The 19,677-nt window shown below is 43.5% G+C and overlaps 2 protein-coding genes across 4 annotated transcripts in view; one reads left to right on the top strand and one right to left on the bottom strand.

Annotated features, from left to right (window-relative positions):
- SLC10A7 (solute carrier family 10 member 7) overlaps positions 1–19,677 on the bottom strand; it is a 180,673-nt gene that overhangs the window by 16,063 nt on the left and 144,933 nt on the right. The window contains exons 13-19 of the mRNA XM_083834702.1: positions 19,328–19,382; positions 18,913–19,035; positions 15,856–15,898; positions 14,775–15,041; positions 11,310–13,317; positions 7,129–7,238; positions 1,496–1,705 (exon numbers count right to left, since the gene is read on the bottom strand). Coding sequence (XP_083690828.1) covers positions 19,031–19,035; positions 19,328–19,382 — 60 coding nt within the window. The 3' untranslated portion in view covers positions 1,496–1,705; positions 7,129–7,238; positions 11,310–13,317; ... (1 more) ...; positions 15,856–15,898; positions 18,913–19,030. The remainder of the gene's footprint in view (positions 1–1,495; positions 1,706–7,128; positions 7,239–11,309; positions 13,318–14,774; positions 15,042–15,855; positions 15,899–18,912; positions 19,036–19,327; positions 19,383–19,677) is intronic.
- Positions 1–19,677, top strand: part of REELD1 (reeler domain containing 1) — a 26,738-nt gene extending 7,061 nt beyond the window's left edge. For 2 of the 3 annotated variants that reach the window (XM_083834690.1, XM_083834689.1), the window contains exons 4-8: positions 393–562; positions 676–741; positions 1,270–1,576; positions 2,307–2,370; positions 4,960–19,677. In XM_083834690.1, the coding sequence (XP_083690816.1) occupies positions 393–562; positions 676–741; positions 1,270–1,576; positions 2,307–2,370; positions 4,960–5,556 (1,204 nt within the window). In that variant the 3' untranslated portion in view covers positions 5,557–19,677. The remainder of the gene's footprint in view (positions 1–392; positions 563–675; positions 742–1,269; positions 1,577–2,306; positions 2,371–4,959) is intronic. The other variant, XM_083834691.1, reaches the window with a different exon arrangement.

Below are 19,677 nucleotides of genomic sequence, written 5' to 3'. Positions count from 1 at the left end.
TATTCTGCTGTTTGTACAAGTTACACTGACTTGTTTTAATTAGTAAATACCTCTGTTGTTTCCCTGCCTACGGAAGATTATATGTAGAGCTATGCAAACTTCTCCAAATGTACTCCTACCAACACAGCTAATATAATGGCTTTTTTTTTCTCTTCCATTTCTGTTCCCACACATTTTTTGATTGACCTTAATTATGAGTGATCCTTCAACCAGTATCTTTCACTTGGGACCTGCTATCTTTTATTTGTAATATAAAATGTGTGATGGGCTAATCCTTTAAAATATTTTTGTGCTGCCTTTAGATTAAAGCACTCCTTGTGATTAGCTAAGCATTCGGATCTTTTATTAATGGTACGGAGTGACTAAATTCCTTCATCATTATCTTTTAACAGCATCTCTGTAGTCCAGTCATACTTTGTTTACTGGGCAAGGATTGAATCTGCTGTTGTGGCTCAACAAGCGCTGAACACCACGTCTGCTGGCACCAAGAAGGCCGGCCCCCTGACATCTGCATCCTTGCAGGAACCCGATGACCCACGTGTAGCTGGCACAGCAAGCAAAGGTACATGTTTTGTTGCTGACAGCTTCAAGCAGAGCATTTTTACAGCTTATTTCTTGCAACCACTGAAGACAAGTGTGATAAACAAGCTACAGAGGGCCATTTAACTTTTTTAGCTGCCAGCGAGATCAGCAATGGCCGTGAAGAACTTCCTGAAGTGAGGGTACAAGTCGGCATCCAAGGTAACAGAGACGGTCCCAAGAAAGGTAGCAACAAGATAGAGCTGCCAGATCCTATGACTTAAAACCTAAAATGCTACTGAAAAAACTAAACATACTTTGCCTAAAATCCCGTCTCCTAAAGACAAGCAAATGTAGTTAGCAATACTGCCTAAATAACATCTCTAAATGTGACTACTACCCTTCAGGCATGTAGTTATTTGTATTTACGCAGCCTCTGATCGGTAAAATACTCAAAGAATTTACTTAAACTACAATCAGATGTGTTCCTCAGCCTTTTTGGCATGGCATCAAGACTGAGTTTTAATTATTTTACTTGAATGCCTTTTAGGCAGTGGGCTTTGCTCTTTACTGCTGCTTTACTCTCCATCTGGGTTCCTATCTAAATTAAGTGACTTAAAAAAAAAATCATTGCTATGATCCTTACTAGTAAATGCTAGCACGAAGTGGGATTTGAAATAAACAAAGCAAAGAAAGTCGACTTCTGCTCCTCTTCTGCTTTTTGCTCTGTCTCCATGTCTTTCTTGCAAGGCTCCAGCTCTCCTGCTGCTGCCCCCAGCTCCCCCCAGCACACCAGCCCAGCTCCTGCCAGCCCGGCCGGCCTCACCCCAACACCAGCACCGGGGCCAGGTTTTGGTGCACACCCAGGTACATCACCCACTGCCGAGCCAACGCTGTCCCAGACTTTGCTGGGCGCATCCAGCAGGAGCGGAGGGAGCAGCAACTCCAGCGGTCCGGGGCTGGAGCCATCACTCACCTTCCAAGAGCCGGGCACGGCCAGCGCTCTGCAAAGCCTCCTCTTCCAGGACTACGCCTCCAGCCAGAGCCCCTCTGACGGGTACTGCATGGACACCCGATGCGATAACTAGGCAGTGGGACCAGCCGCTTCCCCAGCAGTCTTGGGGAAGGAAATCAATGCTGGTTGCACTGCGGGTGGATGAGGGTCCATGGAGCAAGGCATCTGTGACTGCAGAGGGGATGTGAGAAGGTGTTTGCTTGCTGAACTTTCCAAAAATAACCTTTTGGAGATGGCACACGCCAGACAGTAGCAGTGAGATAACTGAGAGCAGTCAGAGAACAGGCCTTCTGCTGATTAGCCCAGCAGAGCTGCCTAGCCAGGTGACTGAAAAACGTGATAAAAGCTATTGACCACAATCGATTGCTGAAATATTTTTCTAAAAGTGTGTGCAAATGTTCAAAGAAATGGTGAACTTAGCAGAGCTATTTCTCCACCTGCAGGGAAAAGGAAGAAAGGATTTCAGGCAATTATGAAATTTTGCCTTGAGGGTGTCTACTCAGACGTCTTAAAAGGTTCGGGCCATATGACCTTTCATGCAAAGTTTTATACAGTGGGTGTAAATGAGTAAATGAGGAGGGTAGGACTAAATGATCAGATGTTACTAAAAATATGACCCTGTATGGTGTGCGTTGACTGTATCATGAGGTTGCTCCAACAAGTGGCACTCTTTACAAAATGTGCATACTGTAGGCCCCAGGGGTTCTTCTAATGTGATCTGAAGCAAGAGATACTGTATATTAACCGTGTCTTTCCTGTTTCAATATTTTAGAGCACAAAGCACTGCCAGCACTACCAAACCATACCCGTGTTTGATGTGTAAAGAAGATGGGCAGGTAAGCACTGGGCATGGGGAGGATGTCCTCTGCAATGGCAGGAATTGTTGGAAGCTGGTGAAAGTTCTAAGAGAAGATGAGGATAAAACCTCTCTGCTACTTCACAGGACCAAGCAGCCTGCGTAGGTCTCCAGAGTGACTAAAACTACTTTGAGACTGTTAGGTTTTATTTCTTTAACCTTAACTTGGAATTGTTTTTTATCTCTGTCTTCTTTTTGTTTTGTTGTTGTTTTTTTTCCTTTCGAGCCTGATGCCTGGACTTCTGAGTCCTACTGCAAAAACAATGTGAGATAACTTTTCCATACGTAACCATGATCATGACTACAGGCTGCTGGATATGTGCATTTTATTCCAGTGGAAGGCTGAGCTATTCCTTTCCAGAGGTGCCCGTTACATTCACTGGAGGTCAAAGATTTCATCCATTCTGGTAAAAGCTGAGGATGCTTTCAGAGGGCAGTTCCACACCACTCTGTGCACACAACAAACCAGTATTCTCCTCAGTCTCCTAAGGGTGGTAGAAACTTTAAAGCCTGTTTCCTTGTTTTCCATCAAGTCAAAATGTTATTTCCTAATAGCACACTAAGTCTCAGAGTGCCCTCCAAAATGACTCTATTTCCCTAGTAGCATTTAGCCTCTCTTTCTGCCCTTTTTCTTTTGCCTTTTGAAGTAGTCACCTCCCTGTGGTGTCACTGCGGGCCTGCTCTGTGTATAAAACTTAAACATACAGAGTCTGCATGGCACTCCTGGGACCTGCACTGCTCCTCTTGCAGGGACAATGTCCCACCTGTCCCTGCAGGGTGACTGCTGGGGCCCAGCACAGTCCTTCTGTTCTCTGCTGTGCACCCGAGACAGCTGGGAGAGCTGGAGATGTCAGAGGGGACAAGCGGGTGAGGGCGCCTTTTGGGAAGGAGTGACCCTAGGAGATGGACGGACAGGTGCAAAGTGACAGCAGACGTGGGGGAGTGGTGGGGCTGCACTGAGAGAGAGAGCCATGAGCTGGGAAGAGCATGTGGGTAAGTGAGTAGAGACACACGTCTGGCAGTGCTATGGAGAGAAGTGAAGAAATGGCAGAAGACGGTAACCAATGGAAAGGAAGTTACTGTGCAATGCAAGACCAGAAGAGCATAATGAAATAAAAATACTGAAAGGAGAGAAGCAGTACAAAGAGAAAGAAGAAAAATGGTGAGACAGGGCAAGGACATGCAAGGAAATTCCATTTCCTACAGCAAAGTCCCAAGTCCTGCGCTATATCCCTACGTGAGCTGACATTATGAGGTCTAGCAAACCATACACACGCAATATTAACTTTGCCCATCAGCTACCCTACAGCTTGCAGTTCAACCACTGAAATTTTTTTATTTACTACCTGTGTTTTACTAGCACCTTCCTTTCTTCAGAAATTGTCTCTTCCACAAAGGATGCTCTGACACCACCCCCGCCCCCCTTTGGTTCACAGCTTGCCAGGGTTCCTACCTCAGCTTTGTGCTCCTGTCACACGGCCTTTCCTGCAAGCTTTAGAAATCACCAGTGATGGGAGAGGGTGAGATTTTTCTCCGGTGTAATTAATGGATGTGTGAAAAAGCCTGCCAGGCTGGACAGGCTGGAGAGTAGCCAGCTACTAAGGGCCAGATCCAAATCTCAGTGGAGCCAAAGAAAAGACTCCAGTACATTTCACAGGTTTTAGATTGGGCCTCAGGTGCGCAGTGGGAATGGAAAAATTCTGTGGGGGCCTCCTAAATTGCAAGATCGTTTCACAGTTAGTCTTGGATGATATTTGCAGCAAAGCCTGGACTGCAGACCTGGCATGGGGTGGCTGTCATTTTGTGACTGATGAAATAAGGTGCCTGGCACCAAGCAGAGCCCCTAGAAATGCACCGGAGCAAGGAGCTCTATAATGTGTGGTTAAACCGTGCTGAAGGGCAGCAGATTTCAAACTGGCTGTGCAGACTGAGAAACCAGGACAGGCCTTGGGGAGAGTTCGCAGCTTTTACGGGACTGCCCCCGAATTGCTGATGCCAAGAGCCATCTCAAGCCTTCTCAAGGCCGCTCAGCTCCATGGCCTGATCCACAATCTCAGAAGGGCAACGCTGAATTACAGGGGGCCCACTGTGACCCCAAGCACAAAGCTTGGCTGGGAAGATCACACCTGTCCTTTGAGCATGACCGTGACATCACTAAAGGCAGGAATGGTTTATTAAGTGATTTTTCTGATAACAATGCCTGTGAAAAATACCACTACATCAACAATGGGAGCTGCAGACCTTTACTTATGCAAAGCAGTGACCTTCCTCTCTGCCTGTGCCCTTCATCTCTGCCCATTCAACACGCTTACCTTTCCCCTGCAGGATCAACCGCCAGTGCCTCACCTCCTGTGACTATTTGATACAGAAAGAGCAGTTCTGAATCTAGCTTGTTTCCTAAACACTACCGAGTAACACAGGGGATGAAACAAGAGTTTTTCCAAGGCCAGGGGATGCTTGAATCAGAAACAGAGCTGAACAATACAGTGGAGTTGGTAGTGGATGAGAATCTAATCCACCTCCTTTCCGTTCCCTCACTGGATATTTTGTCATGTTTTTGCTTTCAAAGGCAAGCACTGAGAACGGGGCCACCTTGAAAACCTCCCTGCAGGCAACAGCTTCGTGGTCTGCCCTACAGATGCGCCATCACCTGGGTGAAGCCGCTGTGACAACGGCCTGGTTTGGCGACGCAGACACTACCAGCAATTTGTCGTTGGCTTCGAGGCAGATGGCAGAAAGCAAGCCGTCACTGCCGCTGGAGGAGGTAGGCTCCGTGGGCAAGGAGGAGGAGAAGGAGGTCAGAGAGGAAGCAGGTGGGAATACACTGCCGTGGGTGACCAGACCAGCTCCTGAATCTGCTGTTCCTGGCAAGGGAGAAGGCTCTCGCAGAGGGACCCGTCTCATAGCAGCCCAGCTTGGCATCCTCCTCGTCTGCACAGCCGTCCTGGGCCTGGCTCTGGCAGCTGGCTTGCGCTGCCTCTACACCCAGTACTGCCACAAGCGGACAGAGGTGTCCTTCAGCGAGCCAGGCAGCGACGTCGTCACCATCAGAGAGAACGGGGAGATGATGCACTTCCGCAAGATCCGGGAGAACAGCTTCGTGCTGGTCCAGGCTGAGTACAACTGGGTCAGCCCCCCCAGCAGCGGGAAAAGGAGAATAATCTAAATGTTTGCAGCGCTTAAGGCAGAGCCACGTAGGTAAGCCAGCTGCCCGTAGAGGTGAAAATGGCCCAGATGTGCAGAACACGGACTCTAGAAAGCAGTAGTGTCGTTTGTGTATATGCACATGTAGAGGTAAACAAAAGTGACGCAGCCAGTTCAGACAGAGGTGTTAGTCAAAAGTATCTAAGCTCCTGCTGCTAAGAAAATAAACGTTGATAGACTGTTCTGTGTTACACTTACCACAATTAATATTGTATATCTGCTCATTAACTGTCATTGCAGCCATTACACTTCCCCTGTTGCCTTAAGGGTGTAGCCAAGAATAGAAATTCTTCCTCTGCACTGTACTGTTGTCTCCTATTTAATCTCAGCAAAAGTTTCAAGTGTTATATTTTCTCCTCCTTTCTAGGAACTAGAAACCCCTGATTTAAACAGCCATTCTCATTTAGAAGCTTACAGGTTTAGGTCTGTGCACTTGATATGTCTCAGATGACAAAATATTTGCCACTAGATTTAAAGTTTCAATTTAAAAATAAAAAGCAATAACTCACTAGTGGAGAACATTGATCCAAAGGATGCTGAATTGATCTAAGGGAAAGAAACACAGGGTAGCCAACACCAGCTTTTGGGGGAGAAACATGCCACCTCATCAGGTGCAAATGGAAGAAAACCTTTTCTATCCATTTGCACCTGATGAGGAAGCTTGTTTAAACCTGAGAGCCATCATTTACTTTGTCTTTTATTTTGAGTCAGTTCAGTAACGCTCTGTGCAGAAACACACACTGAGAAGTACCCTTTCCAGGTCACTTTGGAGGTCCCCAGCAGAGGCTGCATGGTAAGTTAACTGCATCCTTCTCTGAGTTTGCAAACTTCCCTCCGACCATGTGATTTTCTGCAGGAGGGCACTAAAACAGCCCTCGGAAAACATGAAGACCCTTGACACGTTCCAAGAAGGAAAGGTGATGAAGACAAGGGCAAAGGTTTGTTTTACTGAAGCCTTAAAAGAGCAAGAAGTAATCCTGACAATAATCCTCCTGAGATGTAAACTTAAGAGCCTTTCAGAGAGCAGTGATCCCCTCTTCTGGTGTCCTTTGCTATGGCGCAGGGGCTGTGGTCCACTGAGCTGTGTAATGCAGAACAGACTTAAACCGTGGTGCTGCAACTTATGTCCCAGCCCGCAATACTGCCCCACCAAGCTAGGCAGATACTGACGGGATCTTGACGGCTTACACTTCCTTCCCGATGATGGGGAGACCAGACAACCCTGTCAGCAGGGCAGTGTGGCCGTCTCCAGCTAGCTGGCCATCTTCATGCTTGATAATCAGTCAGTGCTCTGCTCTCACTTACTCCTTTGCACTGCCACTGACTTCAGTGGAAAAAAAAGATCTCCTGTTCAGACCCCTGCAGGGTAACACAGCACATCTTTTGCTAATAGAGACTTCCATCTTGAGGAAGAGCTCGTTTCTGACCATACTGCTGCATTGTGATTAGCAACATGAAGCCTCACAGTCCCTATGTGGCCAAATTCCTGTCAAGTAACAATAAAATAAATGAGTAAGAAAATAAATGTACTCACAAATGCGGCTTGCAGAGATGACCTGGGCAGTCTTAACCACCGCACTTTGATGAGAAGGGTGGCTGCACCGAGGCACTTCTACTGCAGAGTAGCCAAGGTTAGGGGCAGTGCTGTAATTGAAAATACATTTGTTTCAGGACTCCAAAGGGTGTTAGGTGAATGCTTTTATGTTCAGTAAGTCCAGTTTAAGCACTAGCTGCTAGGAACTTTATAGTTTTTTAAGCACAAGTCTAGACACACCCAATGAAGTTCGCCTCCTATGTCATGCTTTAGAAAGAAATCATGTTTCTCTATCTCAGTGTTGCTGAACTGTCTAGTGACTGAAGCAGACTGCATTTAATTCATTGTTAATGCAGCCAAAAAATTCCTAATTAACTGAGAAAATAGGCCAACAAACTCTTAAATATTTAAAGAACTATCACATATTATTTTAAGAAGTTTCTCATGAAGGCATAGTTATTTATAAATAAATTACAAATACCTATGTCCTCTTCCACTTTCTCTCTAGGTTTAATGTTATCAGACTGGTACAGCTTGAAAACTGTACCCTTCTTCTCCCCAGCACTTTCCCTATAATCCAGCACTGCTTCTTACCAGACTGATTGCAGAAAATGAAGGCCTCAGTCTGAAAGAGGGAGATGTTTGATTAGGATAGTAGCATTTCAGTGCTACTCTTGCCTTCTGCCAAACTCTACCTTCTGTTAAATTTATGCAGCTCTAGTATTATTAGTAGTAAAAACAGTAATGTTGTGTTCTGAGGGACACATCTCCTTTGAATTAGTAATGAGTTCTGCTACTTTGTGGACTTGGCTGAGACTGAAAGTGCTTGCGTTTTTTTCTTGACTTCTGAATGATGTTTCGCTTATTGTAGTTGCCGTGGTAAGCGGGAACGAGGTTTTATCCCTTCTTAATGCTGCTAAAAACACGAGCAATAATTTATTAAAAGGTCAATCATTCAAATGCCCCGCATTCTTAAGTGACTCACCTTTTAGTGAAATTAACCTGTGCTCATATTTGTAGCAAATTTAAGTGAAAAAATAAAAGTCAGACCTAGGGAGAGAAAGACACAAACCATTCTAATACTTAATAGAGTGAGAAGTGAAAGAATTTCCCTCTCTGGGTGTATGACTGTGTTGGTCACAAATGGAGTCAGTCTGTTGGCTTTATTTCAACAGTGGGGGATCTCAGCTCCTCCGCTGCAGGTCAGCCTGAAGTAGTCTGTGGCCCACGTGAGGCCGCCATCCCTCAGCCAAGTGACAGCGCTTTGTCTGAATTGCTGACAGAAGGTGTCAGAGGAGCTTCCATTCAGCTCTAATTCACACCCATCCTAAGTCTGTCTCCCCACCAACCGAACAGGCATGAAACACAGTTTTAGCAGTGAAAACTCCTATGGCTGAAATACTTTGTTGTTGTTATGATGTATAAGCTATCCTAATTTAAAAAAAAGAAAGAAAAAGTTTTAGAAATAACTACTCTATGGACATGCCCATTTATTGCTCCCTTACTTGCATACTCATTTTCCCATCTTGTGTCACTGTGATTCCCACTTTCTCCCTGCTTCATTAAAAAAAAAAAAGAAAAAAGAAAAAAGCAAGCACTGCCCAAATCATCAATCCTGTGTATTGAACATGTAACACCATCACTTACTGATTCTTATTGCTTTTTCATGGTATCAACACCAGTTTGGATCAAGCCCTTCTGTGACTCTGTTCCCCTCTGTCTGGGAGATGATGTTGTCTCACACTACGCTGCATCTGCTCTATTAAAAGATTCCTGACCCAACTCCAGTTAGCAGAGGATGGCAGCCCTCCAATACATTAGTGGCATTAAACTCAGTGCAGAGAGGTTACATTAAGCAGAGCGTTTGGCCCAAAGCTTGGTTAAGTCATGGACATTTCCTGCACTGGTTGAATTGTCACTCGCGAGCAAAAAAGCCAAACATGCACTACTTTTGTCAGCTCCAGAATGGGTGACAAGACTCACGGGAAAAGCCCAAGTGTGGAAGCTCTCCTTTGTTGAGGTGAACGGGAGCTCTTCCATCAACCCTTTTTGAAGCCCGTGTTCACATCCCTGCCCCAAGCGTGAAACCTAATGCCCACCCCTGTGGGCCCAGCTGCAGCGGTCACCAGGGATGTGCGAGCTCAGGCGAACCTCTGCAAGCTCTGTTCTCAACGGAGGCAGCGCTCTCCACAGAGTAGAGCTGGGAGAGGCCCTAGGTGTTACGGAGATCTGGCAGGATGGCTTGGCCAGCTCTTTTGGCATAGTTTCTGCAACTACTGGAGACCACATAAACTAAGGGAGGCAAAGCAGCTAGGCCAGGAACCCAGAGGCTAAAACATTCAGCACGTCCCCACAACAAACTGAACACAGGGAGAGGTGACAGTAGCTGCCTTGCTGAAGGGTGAGGTTTTGACTTCTCTCTCACCTCTGTGGGTTCACCTGTGCTTCAGCCATCTCCTTGGTCTGCAGATGTATGCATTGTTTATTCGCTCAGATTTAACTAACAATGCCTGTAAAAAGGGGAGATGCTTTAATGATTTCTTGCAGCATTCAACTGCAAAAAGACATCTGCTTACCAGCCAAAAAAACCCTGACAAAGTAGTGATTTGACCTATCCAGCTGGTGAACAGCAGAACAACCCCGCCATTCCTCCTGATAAGCCAGACCCTCTCCACTGCCTCTGCCACAGTCTCGAGCTTAGTCTGAAAGTCAACAAGCCTGAGCAGCTCTGTAGTGCTCCCTTCCTATCATTTCCCTCCCCTTTCCCTGCAATTTCCTCCCAGGTACCGCATCAGCAGGGCAGAGAAGCGCCTTCCCACCCAGCTCTCCTGCAGGATCTGGGGAGTCACAACCACCTTGGACCATGAGCTTATCTGGAACCTCTCCCCAGCCTCCCTCCCACCACTGAATCATTTCCCCCTTTCACGTCTCATTGCAGAAGTGCTCTTTTCTCATTAGTGTATGCGTGACTCTCTCAGTAAACCATTTTGTTATATGATGTATGAAGGATCATGTCTCAAACCACATTTTACTGTATATTTAAGTGCATGTTTTGCTGATTTACTGCTGTTCTAGAGAACATCTCCTTTTCTTAGCAGGGCAGGTCCGTAAAGGATGTATCAGCTCTGACTAATGATTATTAGTACATCCCAAGGTTATGTACTACAATCAAATAATGCGCAGAAGGGAAGAGAGACTCCAGCTTACTAGGCTAAGGACAAAGATCACAGATAGTCTCTTTGAATCTTCAGATTGCAATATCCATTACAGATTGCCACCTTCTAATGTCAGAGCATAATTTGTTGTTCAGAAAATGTGTCCCTATTTCAAAGGCAAGTCAAAGATCAGACTTGCTGTATATCAGTGTACGCTGATGTACATTAGGAAGTGGTGTCCAGGTACCAAGGACATTATGCTGTTGGTATAGAGGGAAACACAGAAGATATGACTTGCTGATCTTTATTATGCAAACACATGGCCCAAAGTGGAAAAATATTTAACCCAGTCAAGTAAAATGTCACCAGTAATTCCCAAAGCTTAATGTAGTACAAACACTACATGTCAGACAAGTTAACTGCGATCTTCTATGCTGTTAACAGACATGGCAGGCAGACCAACCCTTTGTGCTGAAATTTGCTGGGAAGGGTTAAAGATACAACAACAAATAAGAGAAACTCTCCTGTGGGGAAAGCATAGCATGTTCCTTTCATACACCCGGCCAATTAAGTGGGCAGTGTGTCACGCAGAAACTCTGGCATAACTCTCTAGCTCTTGGCCAAACAAGCAGCAAGCATTTTGTTTCCAGCCTTACTGTGGATGCGACTGGCACTTGCATCTACTGCAAGACATATGTGTACAGTGCACAAGAGAAGGAAAATGCACTCACAAGCTAGTTTCTAGCCTTTTAAAAAGTGTTTTATGAAAGCTTCTCATGCATATCTTTCCAAACTAGAAAGAAATTAAAATAAGACTGTGATTGCCACCTTATGTATATTTCCTATTTATTTCTAACAGAGGTAAAAGTGACCTAGAAAAATGCTTGTGCAGGCTTTCATGCTCACTTCTGTGACAGTCTGTGCACCCTGGTAATGAGAACATTTTCCACTTCTAGCATCTAGCGCAGCAGGGCTCAGATCTGGGCTGCAACTCCTAACGCTATTGCAATAAAAATAACAGAGTACCTGTTTGACTCTTGCTTCACTCGGGACGTTTGATCTGTGTAGCTCTTCTGTTGTTTGAAGCAAGCCAGTTATCGGGTGCACACAGCAGAATTAGGGATGAACCTCAAAAACCACTGCTCACCCAGCCGCATGCCCTCTCAGCTACCTGTTACGAGAGAACAAGAAAGTTAGCGAAGGGGTGAACGTGAGGAGGGGCACAAGCCCGCCCTGGAGCAAGGGCCCACCTGCGGCCGGCGATGGCGGAGGGGCACACGGAGAGGTGGGCGCTGTGCAAGGTTTTTTTTCTCCGACCCCCGGGCCCGGCCTGCGCGGCCCCGCGGCGCCGCCAGGGGGCAGCCTTGTCCCGCCGATGGCGGCGGCGGCTCCCCCGGCCCGCGGCCCGCAGCCCGGTGCCCCTGTGGCGGTGCGGGGCCAGCCCGCGGGGCCTGCCGCCATCTTCCGCCCGCCGGCACCGAGCCCGTGGGGAGCCCCCGGCGAGGGGCGCGGAGCCCTGGCTCACCTGGCGCCTCCCCGGGGTCAACCCTGTTAAACCAGGCACAGGTTGAAGGCACAAATTCATTCCTAGAGACCAAGAGTCCGGGCTGACCCGCCAACACAAAAATAAGGCCCCAGACAACCCTCAGTCCAAGCCCGTCTCTTCACTTCAGGTCAAAGTACTGACTTGACTTTTGATTTTTACAGCACCACTGTCATGAGTTTTAAGCTATAATATGCACAAGAGATGAATAGCACACTTAGTGGATTTATTTGGCACGGCCTGTTAATTCTTTCTGGAGCAAATTAATAATAATTCTCATCTGTCAGCGTGAATTTAATGCAGGCTAAAAAGTCATGGGAAGTTTTCTTCAGATGGAAGTCCATTCAAAACAGAACAAAAAAGATGACTGAGAAAAAAGCTTAATAAAGACTTTTTAAAACGAAAACCACTCAAGGCTTGACTGTTAATCAAAAGAACATTACTTACCTTACTCAGCATCGCTGGAACCAGAAGCTGCCAAAAGGTTTTAAAAAGGCACCCTTTTGTCTTTCTTTACAGTCATAATTTATAAAAGAGTTCAGCTGAATTATTGGCTATAAATACTCTTTTCTCTCTGCTAATGTATTGTGCTTCTGGGATTTTGTTCAGAGCAAACATTTTGTTACTAAGACAATAAAACCCTAAATTTGGGCTTCTGAAAAAAAATCAAACACGTTCCAAACAGCAGTTATTCAAACAACACTGCTATACCATCTTAACAAAATAAATTGTGAATATTTTCACTGATATTGAAAAATGCATTGAAATTTCTCACAAAATTTAATTTTTAAACACAGAAAGCTGCTGCTTGCAGTACACTGGAGCATATTTATTTATAAGCCAAAGCTAAAAATTCAAATGGGATGAATTACCAGAGAGAGTTTGCTGCCAAAAATAATAGTTAGACAAGCACAACTTCTTATATACATGCAAAATTTTAAATTACAGAACATGTAAGGTAGTGTAACACATACTGTTACACTGGGAGGGTAGTTTTTCTACATGCAATATGCACCTTACTTTAAAAAAAAAAAAAAACACTAAAAAACTGCCCAGGAATGGTACCAGTAAGATTTGAATTTTGCTGTTTTTAGAACAATGCCCTGTTAGATACTTTAAATGAGATTATTTGGGCACGTTTATATATGACTGTATAACAACACACAGCTCTTTATGCCCTTCATAAGTGGAGAGATTATGTGTTAGCGCCGTGCATCACAAATACACGCTACCCGATCTGAAACATGATCAGGTCGAAGACTCCACAGACTGCAGCACTTCTGTTCCGCTGACTCACAAACACCTCATGTATCACAGCTCGGCGATGTTTTTACATTGGGAAGGGCCAGAAGGAGAGGAGTTTGTAAACACAGGGTGGCACAAATACGAGCGCGCTGGGGAAGTACTGCTCCCGCGTTGCTGTTAATGTGGCTGTGGGATTTGACTCCGGCTTGGAGAAAGAGCCGTGCTCGATGCTCGTAGGCAGCTGAGCTGAAAAGACACAGACTTCCCACGTTAACACTCCATGAGCTGCATCAAACAGAGTTACTGTATTAGCTGGCTGAAATTGTCATACTCTTATTTTTAGTACACTATATTATGCCTCTGGGATATATTTTATTTATCGAGGAATTGGACCTAAACAGAGATGTTATACCATTTTCCTAAAGGGCACTTCAGACAACTCTGCGAGTACTTGAAAGGCTGTACATGCGCTCTGGGGAAGGGGCAGAGTGAATGCATGAGTCAATACTGTACATGCATCTTTCTGACTCCTGAGCTACTATTTGGAAATTACAGTTTATTTCTCAGACAATCTGAAACAGAAATATATAAAATATTTCACTGATAAAAAAGATTCTTTGTAATTGTTATAAATATTGAGTTCCTCCTGAAATGACTCTAATTTAAAACAACATCATGAAACAGAGCAGGCAACGATTTGCTGAAGATCTTGGCAAAATATATCACACCGTAATTGATACATACATTTTACATACTGCCGTCAGCACCAACACTGGGTGGAGGCTTTGGCTCTGGGGCATCAATCCAGACTTGAATCCCGCTCATTTTACAGCAACGCTACGTTGCATCGGACAGCTAAGAACGCAGAGGAGGGTTAGACTCTGCTCTTGGAAAAGTGTTATCTTGACTCTGGATTTATTTCCTAGAGAATCCTTTGATCCCTGACTGAGATGCAATTTTTCCAGAATCCTTTAGCTTTAGCAGCTATTTATATATACAGCCTAGACTGCCACCAAGGCTAAAGGAAACAATCAACAAAGGTGGGACTGCCCGACGGAGCAGCAGCCACCGCAGTAGATCCGACAGCCAGCTGCAGGCCCACACGCGTGCCGGCACTGTGGCACAGGGGGGCTGCGAGTCCCGATGAAGAACATAGGAATCGGAATTTGCATGTCTAAAGTTCTTCAGTGTTACGTTGAAGAGACAGGGGAAAAAAATACATGTTATTGCAGATGTCATCAAGCACTACTGGTGAGATGCAGAACTATGTGGGGAAGGCCCCAGGAAATGGGGACATCACAATTTAGGAACATCGGGTATGGGCTGTGCAGCAGACAAAGGATGCTGATTGGGAAGGACTGCAGTCACAATGCTAAGGAATGGAGAGAGCACAGAATTGTAAAAGCTTTTGTCAATAGAATTTCATACCCAATTATTGTCACGGGACTCTCAAATTTTATTTTCCACAATTCCTCTGGCAAAAGGCCAGTTCTCACATGACCTCCATATTTTTTTAAATCATATCAATGAAATCATCTTTCCTTCAAGGCAGCCCATTTTCTTCCCGTTAAGAGTTGATTTCCTTGAGAATTTGGAACCATCTCATAAGAAAACTGACCATAAATAGTAATTTTTCTCTTACAGAGATGAACATCTGCATGCTGACATCTGCAAGCCTTTGATTTCATTACAATTATACTCACTGGAGACCACCCATGGCTGATGCTGTCCAGAGAGGGTTTTTTCTTCTTCACTGGGTGAAAAATGGTTTTGCCAGGCGGCACCTCTGAACACAGGTAAAGAGCAGACAATATGCACCCACACAGGATGCCTTGGAGACAGACGGCCTCTTCTGTGTGCTGCGGCTACTAAGTATTGGCTGTCTCTCTGAGCAAGGATAACAACGAGTTCCTAATCTCTTGCTTGCTTCCAGTCTGGGCTAGCAACACAGAGCCAGAGCTGATTTGGACCTATCAGATATGTTAAGAGTTAAATAGGTTATTTTAATAGCCATGTAGTTCTCCTTTATTGTATTGCTTTTCAGTAAGAGCTTGCACTGACTTTTGTATTTTTTTTTTCCTTAGGTGAGCTGAGCCCAACTTCAGGAGGAATACTGAAATCTAGGAACGGTATTTCACTTAGGGAATGCTGATGTTGGGATCAACTCAGTGGGGCTCTTTTCTGCACAATGATGACAAAGGCCTTCAGTCTACCTGCCCTCCATGCCCAAAACTGCTAGCAGTCAGCAGTGTAGGTAGCAGGGAGCAGAGTGTGATTCAAGAGCAGTTATTGCTCATTTCCTTGTCACTCTTATAGGTCACTGGCTGGCAGAAATCTCTACAGAAATGCATCTAAAAATATTTTGAAAACTTGGCCTCCACTGATGAGAAAATTAAGTGGTGACTCATGCTCCCATCAGCTCCAGACTTGATTACTGCAATTTGATGGACTGAGAAGCCGATATTCCACTGAGACTGCAATTTGCTTAGGGGGAGCAGCTGAGAGGCCTCACTGGCACCAATTGCTTCCAACACATCTCTCTTGTCCTTTTAATCACTAGCAAATTTAATTTCACTTCTCACTGAAGATCTCACTCTCCACCTTTCTGGCAAAAGAACAATTTAGAGGCTGATTTTGTGACCTCTGCTACAGCTCTGCATTCCAGAATGAAGCAGACCTGCCTGTAGCAATGCCTTGCACCTCCGTTTCCTGGCATTTCCTTTTCTACTCCTGCAATCTACACCCACTGGATAGTACTTGTTCCTACTACTCACGATTACTTACCATCGAGTAGGGTGTTCTCTGCTGAATGAGAATTGTAGAGTAACTGTACATACAAATTTCAAAAAAAAATGAATTCAGAATGCCTCCTCAAAAGAGCTCACAGTCTAACGATCGCAAGTGATACGTGGTTCACAAAAGAAAACTGCAAAGAGAAGACAATCTCCCTCTTCAGACATTGTGCCAGTAAGACGCCGTACCTTTGGTCTGGGAGACTGGGGCTACCCGTGGAAATAGGGACAAAAGAGATTAGGTTTGTTACATGCTGGAAAGAGCAGGCCATCAAATATAAAACATAAAATACTCTTTATTTAACTCTCTTCATAGGCTACATTATCACAGAGCATTGTTAGAACAATGGCAAGGCTTTTCATACAGCTTCCCTTGGGAGACTACTCCACAGCTTAACAGCCTTTTCACTGGAGATGTCCAAGTGTAACCAAGGACAGAATTTAGTCTCTTGTCTACTTAACGTGTTTGCAAAGGTCTCTGTGTGTTTCTGGCACTTTATAATAATAGTAATATAAACACATTTGGATTATAACCGAATGGTGAAACCGTGATTTAGCCTCTTACTGTGTTGTAATTCCCAAATGCATCAACATCTATTTAAGTGCAAAATAGTCCACAGTTTACAAATACAATGCTGTGATCATCTGCTGTAAAGGTTCTGTATAAGATTACGATTCAATACAAAAGACGATTCGGTGTCTGAAATTTCATTTTTAATGTCAGAATAACAGCAAAAAAAAAAGTCTCTCTTTCTCCATATGCAAACTTGCAAAAAATGTATACCAGGGACTTGGTCCTTTCTAGTATTTCTACATATATAACTGCTCATATTTTATGCACGTATGCACTTACACATAAATAAAAGTGCTTGCAGACAGACAATATTTCATCTTTCCTTCTAACCTCCTGCTGTCAAGATATTTTCACAGAAAACCATACACAAATAAAAGTTCCTCTTTCTCTGACTGCTAGAATAACTGAGGGGACTACTTCTGTAAAACTAAACTGCTAGATTACTCTCCTTTTGGTCCGTGAACAAGCACAACTGCCCAGCTTCTGCTGAGACTGTGGCTTTTCTGTCATATAACCTATTCACACGAGCTAAAGGATATATAAGAAGAATTACAACCAGAGAATAAAGATCTTAATTTCAAATATGTAAAAAATGATTTATCTTGGACCTATTACTGGGGTCATCATAAGCTTCTCAATTTACTGCACAAAAGGGAAAATTAAATGTTTGAATAACTCAACACGAGGTGGCAAGATTCCCTGTGAACTCTGAAGTGCTGTTTTATTGTCTTTTTTTTTTTTTTTAGCTCTGATAACGTTAGACAGGATTACAGATATGTAAAAGCTAAGTATTAACAATCAAGAAAATCCTTATGTTTTATACACAAAGTCCTCATTTGCCACCAGTTTTGCCTGATTATGTTCTATACCGAATATCTCTGTTAAATTTAAGGGTAAAAAAAAAAAAAAAAAAAACGTTTCTAACTCTCTACTGAAAAATTGTTGGAACTCAATGAATTAACTTCCATTTGATTATAATTTACAGTATTTTGAGAACTTTCTTTCCCCAAGTTTAGTTCATAAAATATTTCAGTACAGTTCACAGATCTTTTTTTTTTTTTAAAGGACAAGTAAACAATTTAAAAGCTTACTCTCAAAAAACAAACAAAAAACCATAGGTAACAGAGGTAAAACGTTGACCTCAATAAGTAATTTTATCTTGTTTTCCTCTTTGCAAAATTAAATTCAAAATCATTCTGTTTATTAAGAACATATCAGCATAGCAAGTCAGAAACATCTTAATAGTCTTTAAACATAACAGAATTGATATGCATAACTAAGTTTAAGTATGGATTTAAAACATGTATTTCAGTTTTGCTTCATATGCCCTTCAGATCAACACCTCCAACACTCATACACATTTACATTGCCCCAAGCAAAAATGACTTTGTAAAGGCTTTAACAGAACTCCACCTTAAAACAGTCTGAAATATTCTTAAATGCAGAAAATATTTAACAAAGAAAGGATGTTTTCAGTGGAATCTAAGCAAGTTGTTGGATGTACTGAAAGTAGGAGATTCAGTACACAGAGGTAGCTCAGTAAGGGTAGCTGCAGTGTTCTGACTATTTAGAGCCAACACAACCACACTAAATTACTGTATGCTTGAACTTGTCCTGTATATATATATATTAAAAAAAGCCATCACTCTTCCTGGGACTGTTGCTTTGCCATTCAAAACCCATGGAAAGAGACATTAATTTCAGTGGGATTAAATCCTTACAACATTCTGGATGTTCAGGTTTATAGCAAACAAAAAGGAGCTGTCCTGAGTCTGGACTCTGCTGCAAGGAGGGTTTTTAAGCACAGACAAAGGAATTTTTAAGAAAGGGCCCAGGAACATGCATATTACTCTCTCCAGTTACCTCCCAGGTTAGCCTGTTCGTGGATCTGACTGCCATCTAGGGACACACTAACCCAAACGGTGAGCTCACTGCCGGCTGTCCTTTGCTTTACTGGCTAGTGAGAAGAGAGCACAGCCCTGGAGGACAGTGTGGGCGTCTCTCAGCCCTCCCACAAACTCAGTGTGCAGAGTTTGATTCCTCTCCAGGGAATGGAAAGAATTCAGCTTATTACCACATCACGTACCTTTGTTATGTGGTTGTTTTTATCAGTGACAACAATTTTGAATAAGGTGACACTGTCGGCTCCTGATAGTTTCTCATACAGATGGCTACAGAGCAGTCTTGCACAGACCATCAGCTAAAGCACTGATGATTGGTACCAGACTGCTTTCCTGTTTTTCACAGGAATGCCAGACTAGAAAAAACACACTAGGTAAACCAAAGACGATTTGTTTTTCAGTAAGGCAAAACGATATGAATTTCACATGCCTATTCTCATAAAAAAGACCTTTAGCTTGCATAAATGCCTATAGCCTTTTCAGAGCTATAATAATTTACATCTGCTAAAGATCGGCTCAGTCGCACCATTTGCTGCAATGTTAACTGTGACACACATGACATTTCTGCACTTACATTGATCTGTGTTTGACCAATTTCTTCCATTCCTTTTAATGTTTTAATCCACAGTTGCCAGCACAGCTCTTGCAGATAGGAACCCTCAGAGTCTGGTGCAGAGTCCTCTTCTGAAATCTTAATCTCACAGACAAGACGCAGTGCTGGCTAGGTACTTAAAATATATGCCTGTGTTCCCATCTCTTCAACTCTCCCGTTAGAAATAATATTTTGTATATGTTTTATATAGTTTCACTAAAAAAAGTAACATTTGATTTTCTAAAAAGTTGTCACTGATTGTCAAATTAGCTAAGACAGTGTTCTTGTTACTGTAAGGATCTTTTTAATTGGCAACAAAAAATAATTGTCAACTCTTATCCTCACAAGCTATTATTCATTACCAATGCAGCAATATAGAAAACATAGCTTGGCTTACTACAATAAAGACTCTGCTTCGATATTAACATCCTAAATTCTGTCACTGCAGATCTCTGTGCATTGCACCAGGGGAAGGAAAACAAAAACAGGAACAACAACAACAAAAAGAAAAAAGAAAGAAAAACAAAAATTTGTGTTCTTCAGGGGTAAATTATAAAAGATCTCCTAGCTGCAAACACAAATATTTCACTCATAACCCAAGCACCAGACCATTTCTTTGAAGAAGCTTATGAGGCATTTAAGATATACAATGGCACAATATCATACAATGGAATTGAAAGAATTTTCTTGAGAAACCATTAACTTTGAAGGAATGTCTAGACAACTGTGTCAACAAATGCAAATAAT

This window comes from Anser anser (assembly GCF_964211835.1).
Source record: "Anser anser genome assembly, chromosome: 4".
NCBI lineage: Eukaryota > Metazoa > Chordata > Aves > Anseriformes > Anatidae > Anser > Anser anser.
The sequence above is the reverse complement of the archived record's forward strand: the minus strand, read 5'-3'. Positions and strand labels throughout refer to the sequence as shown.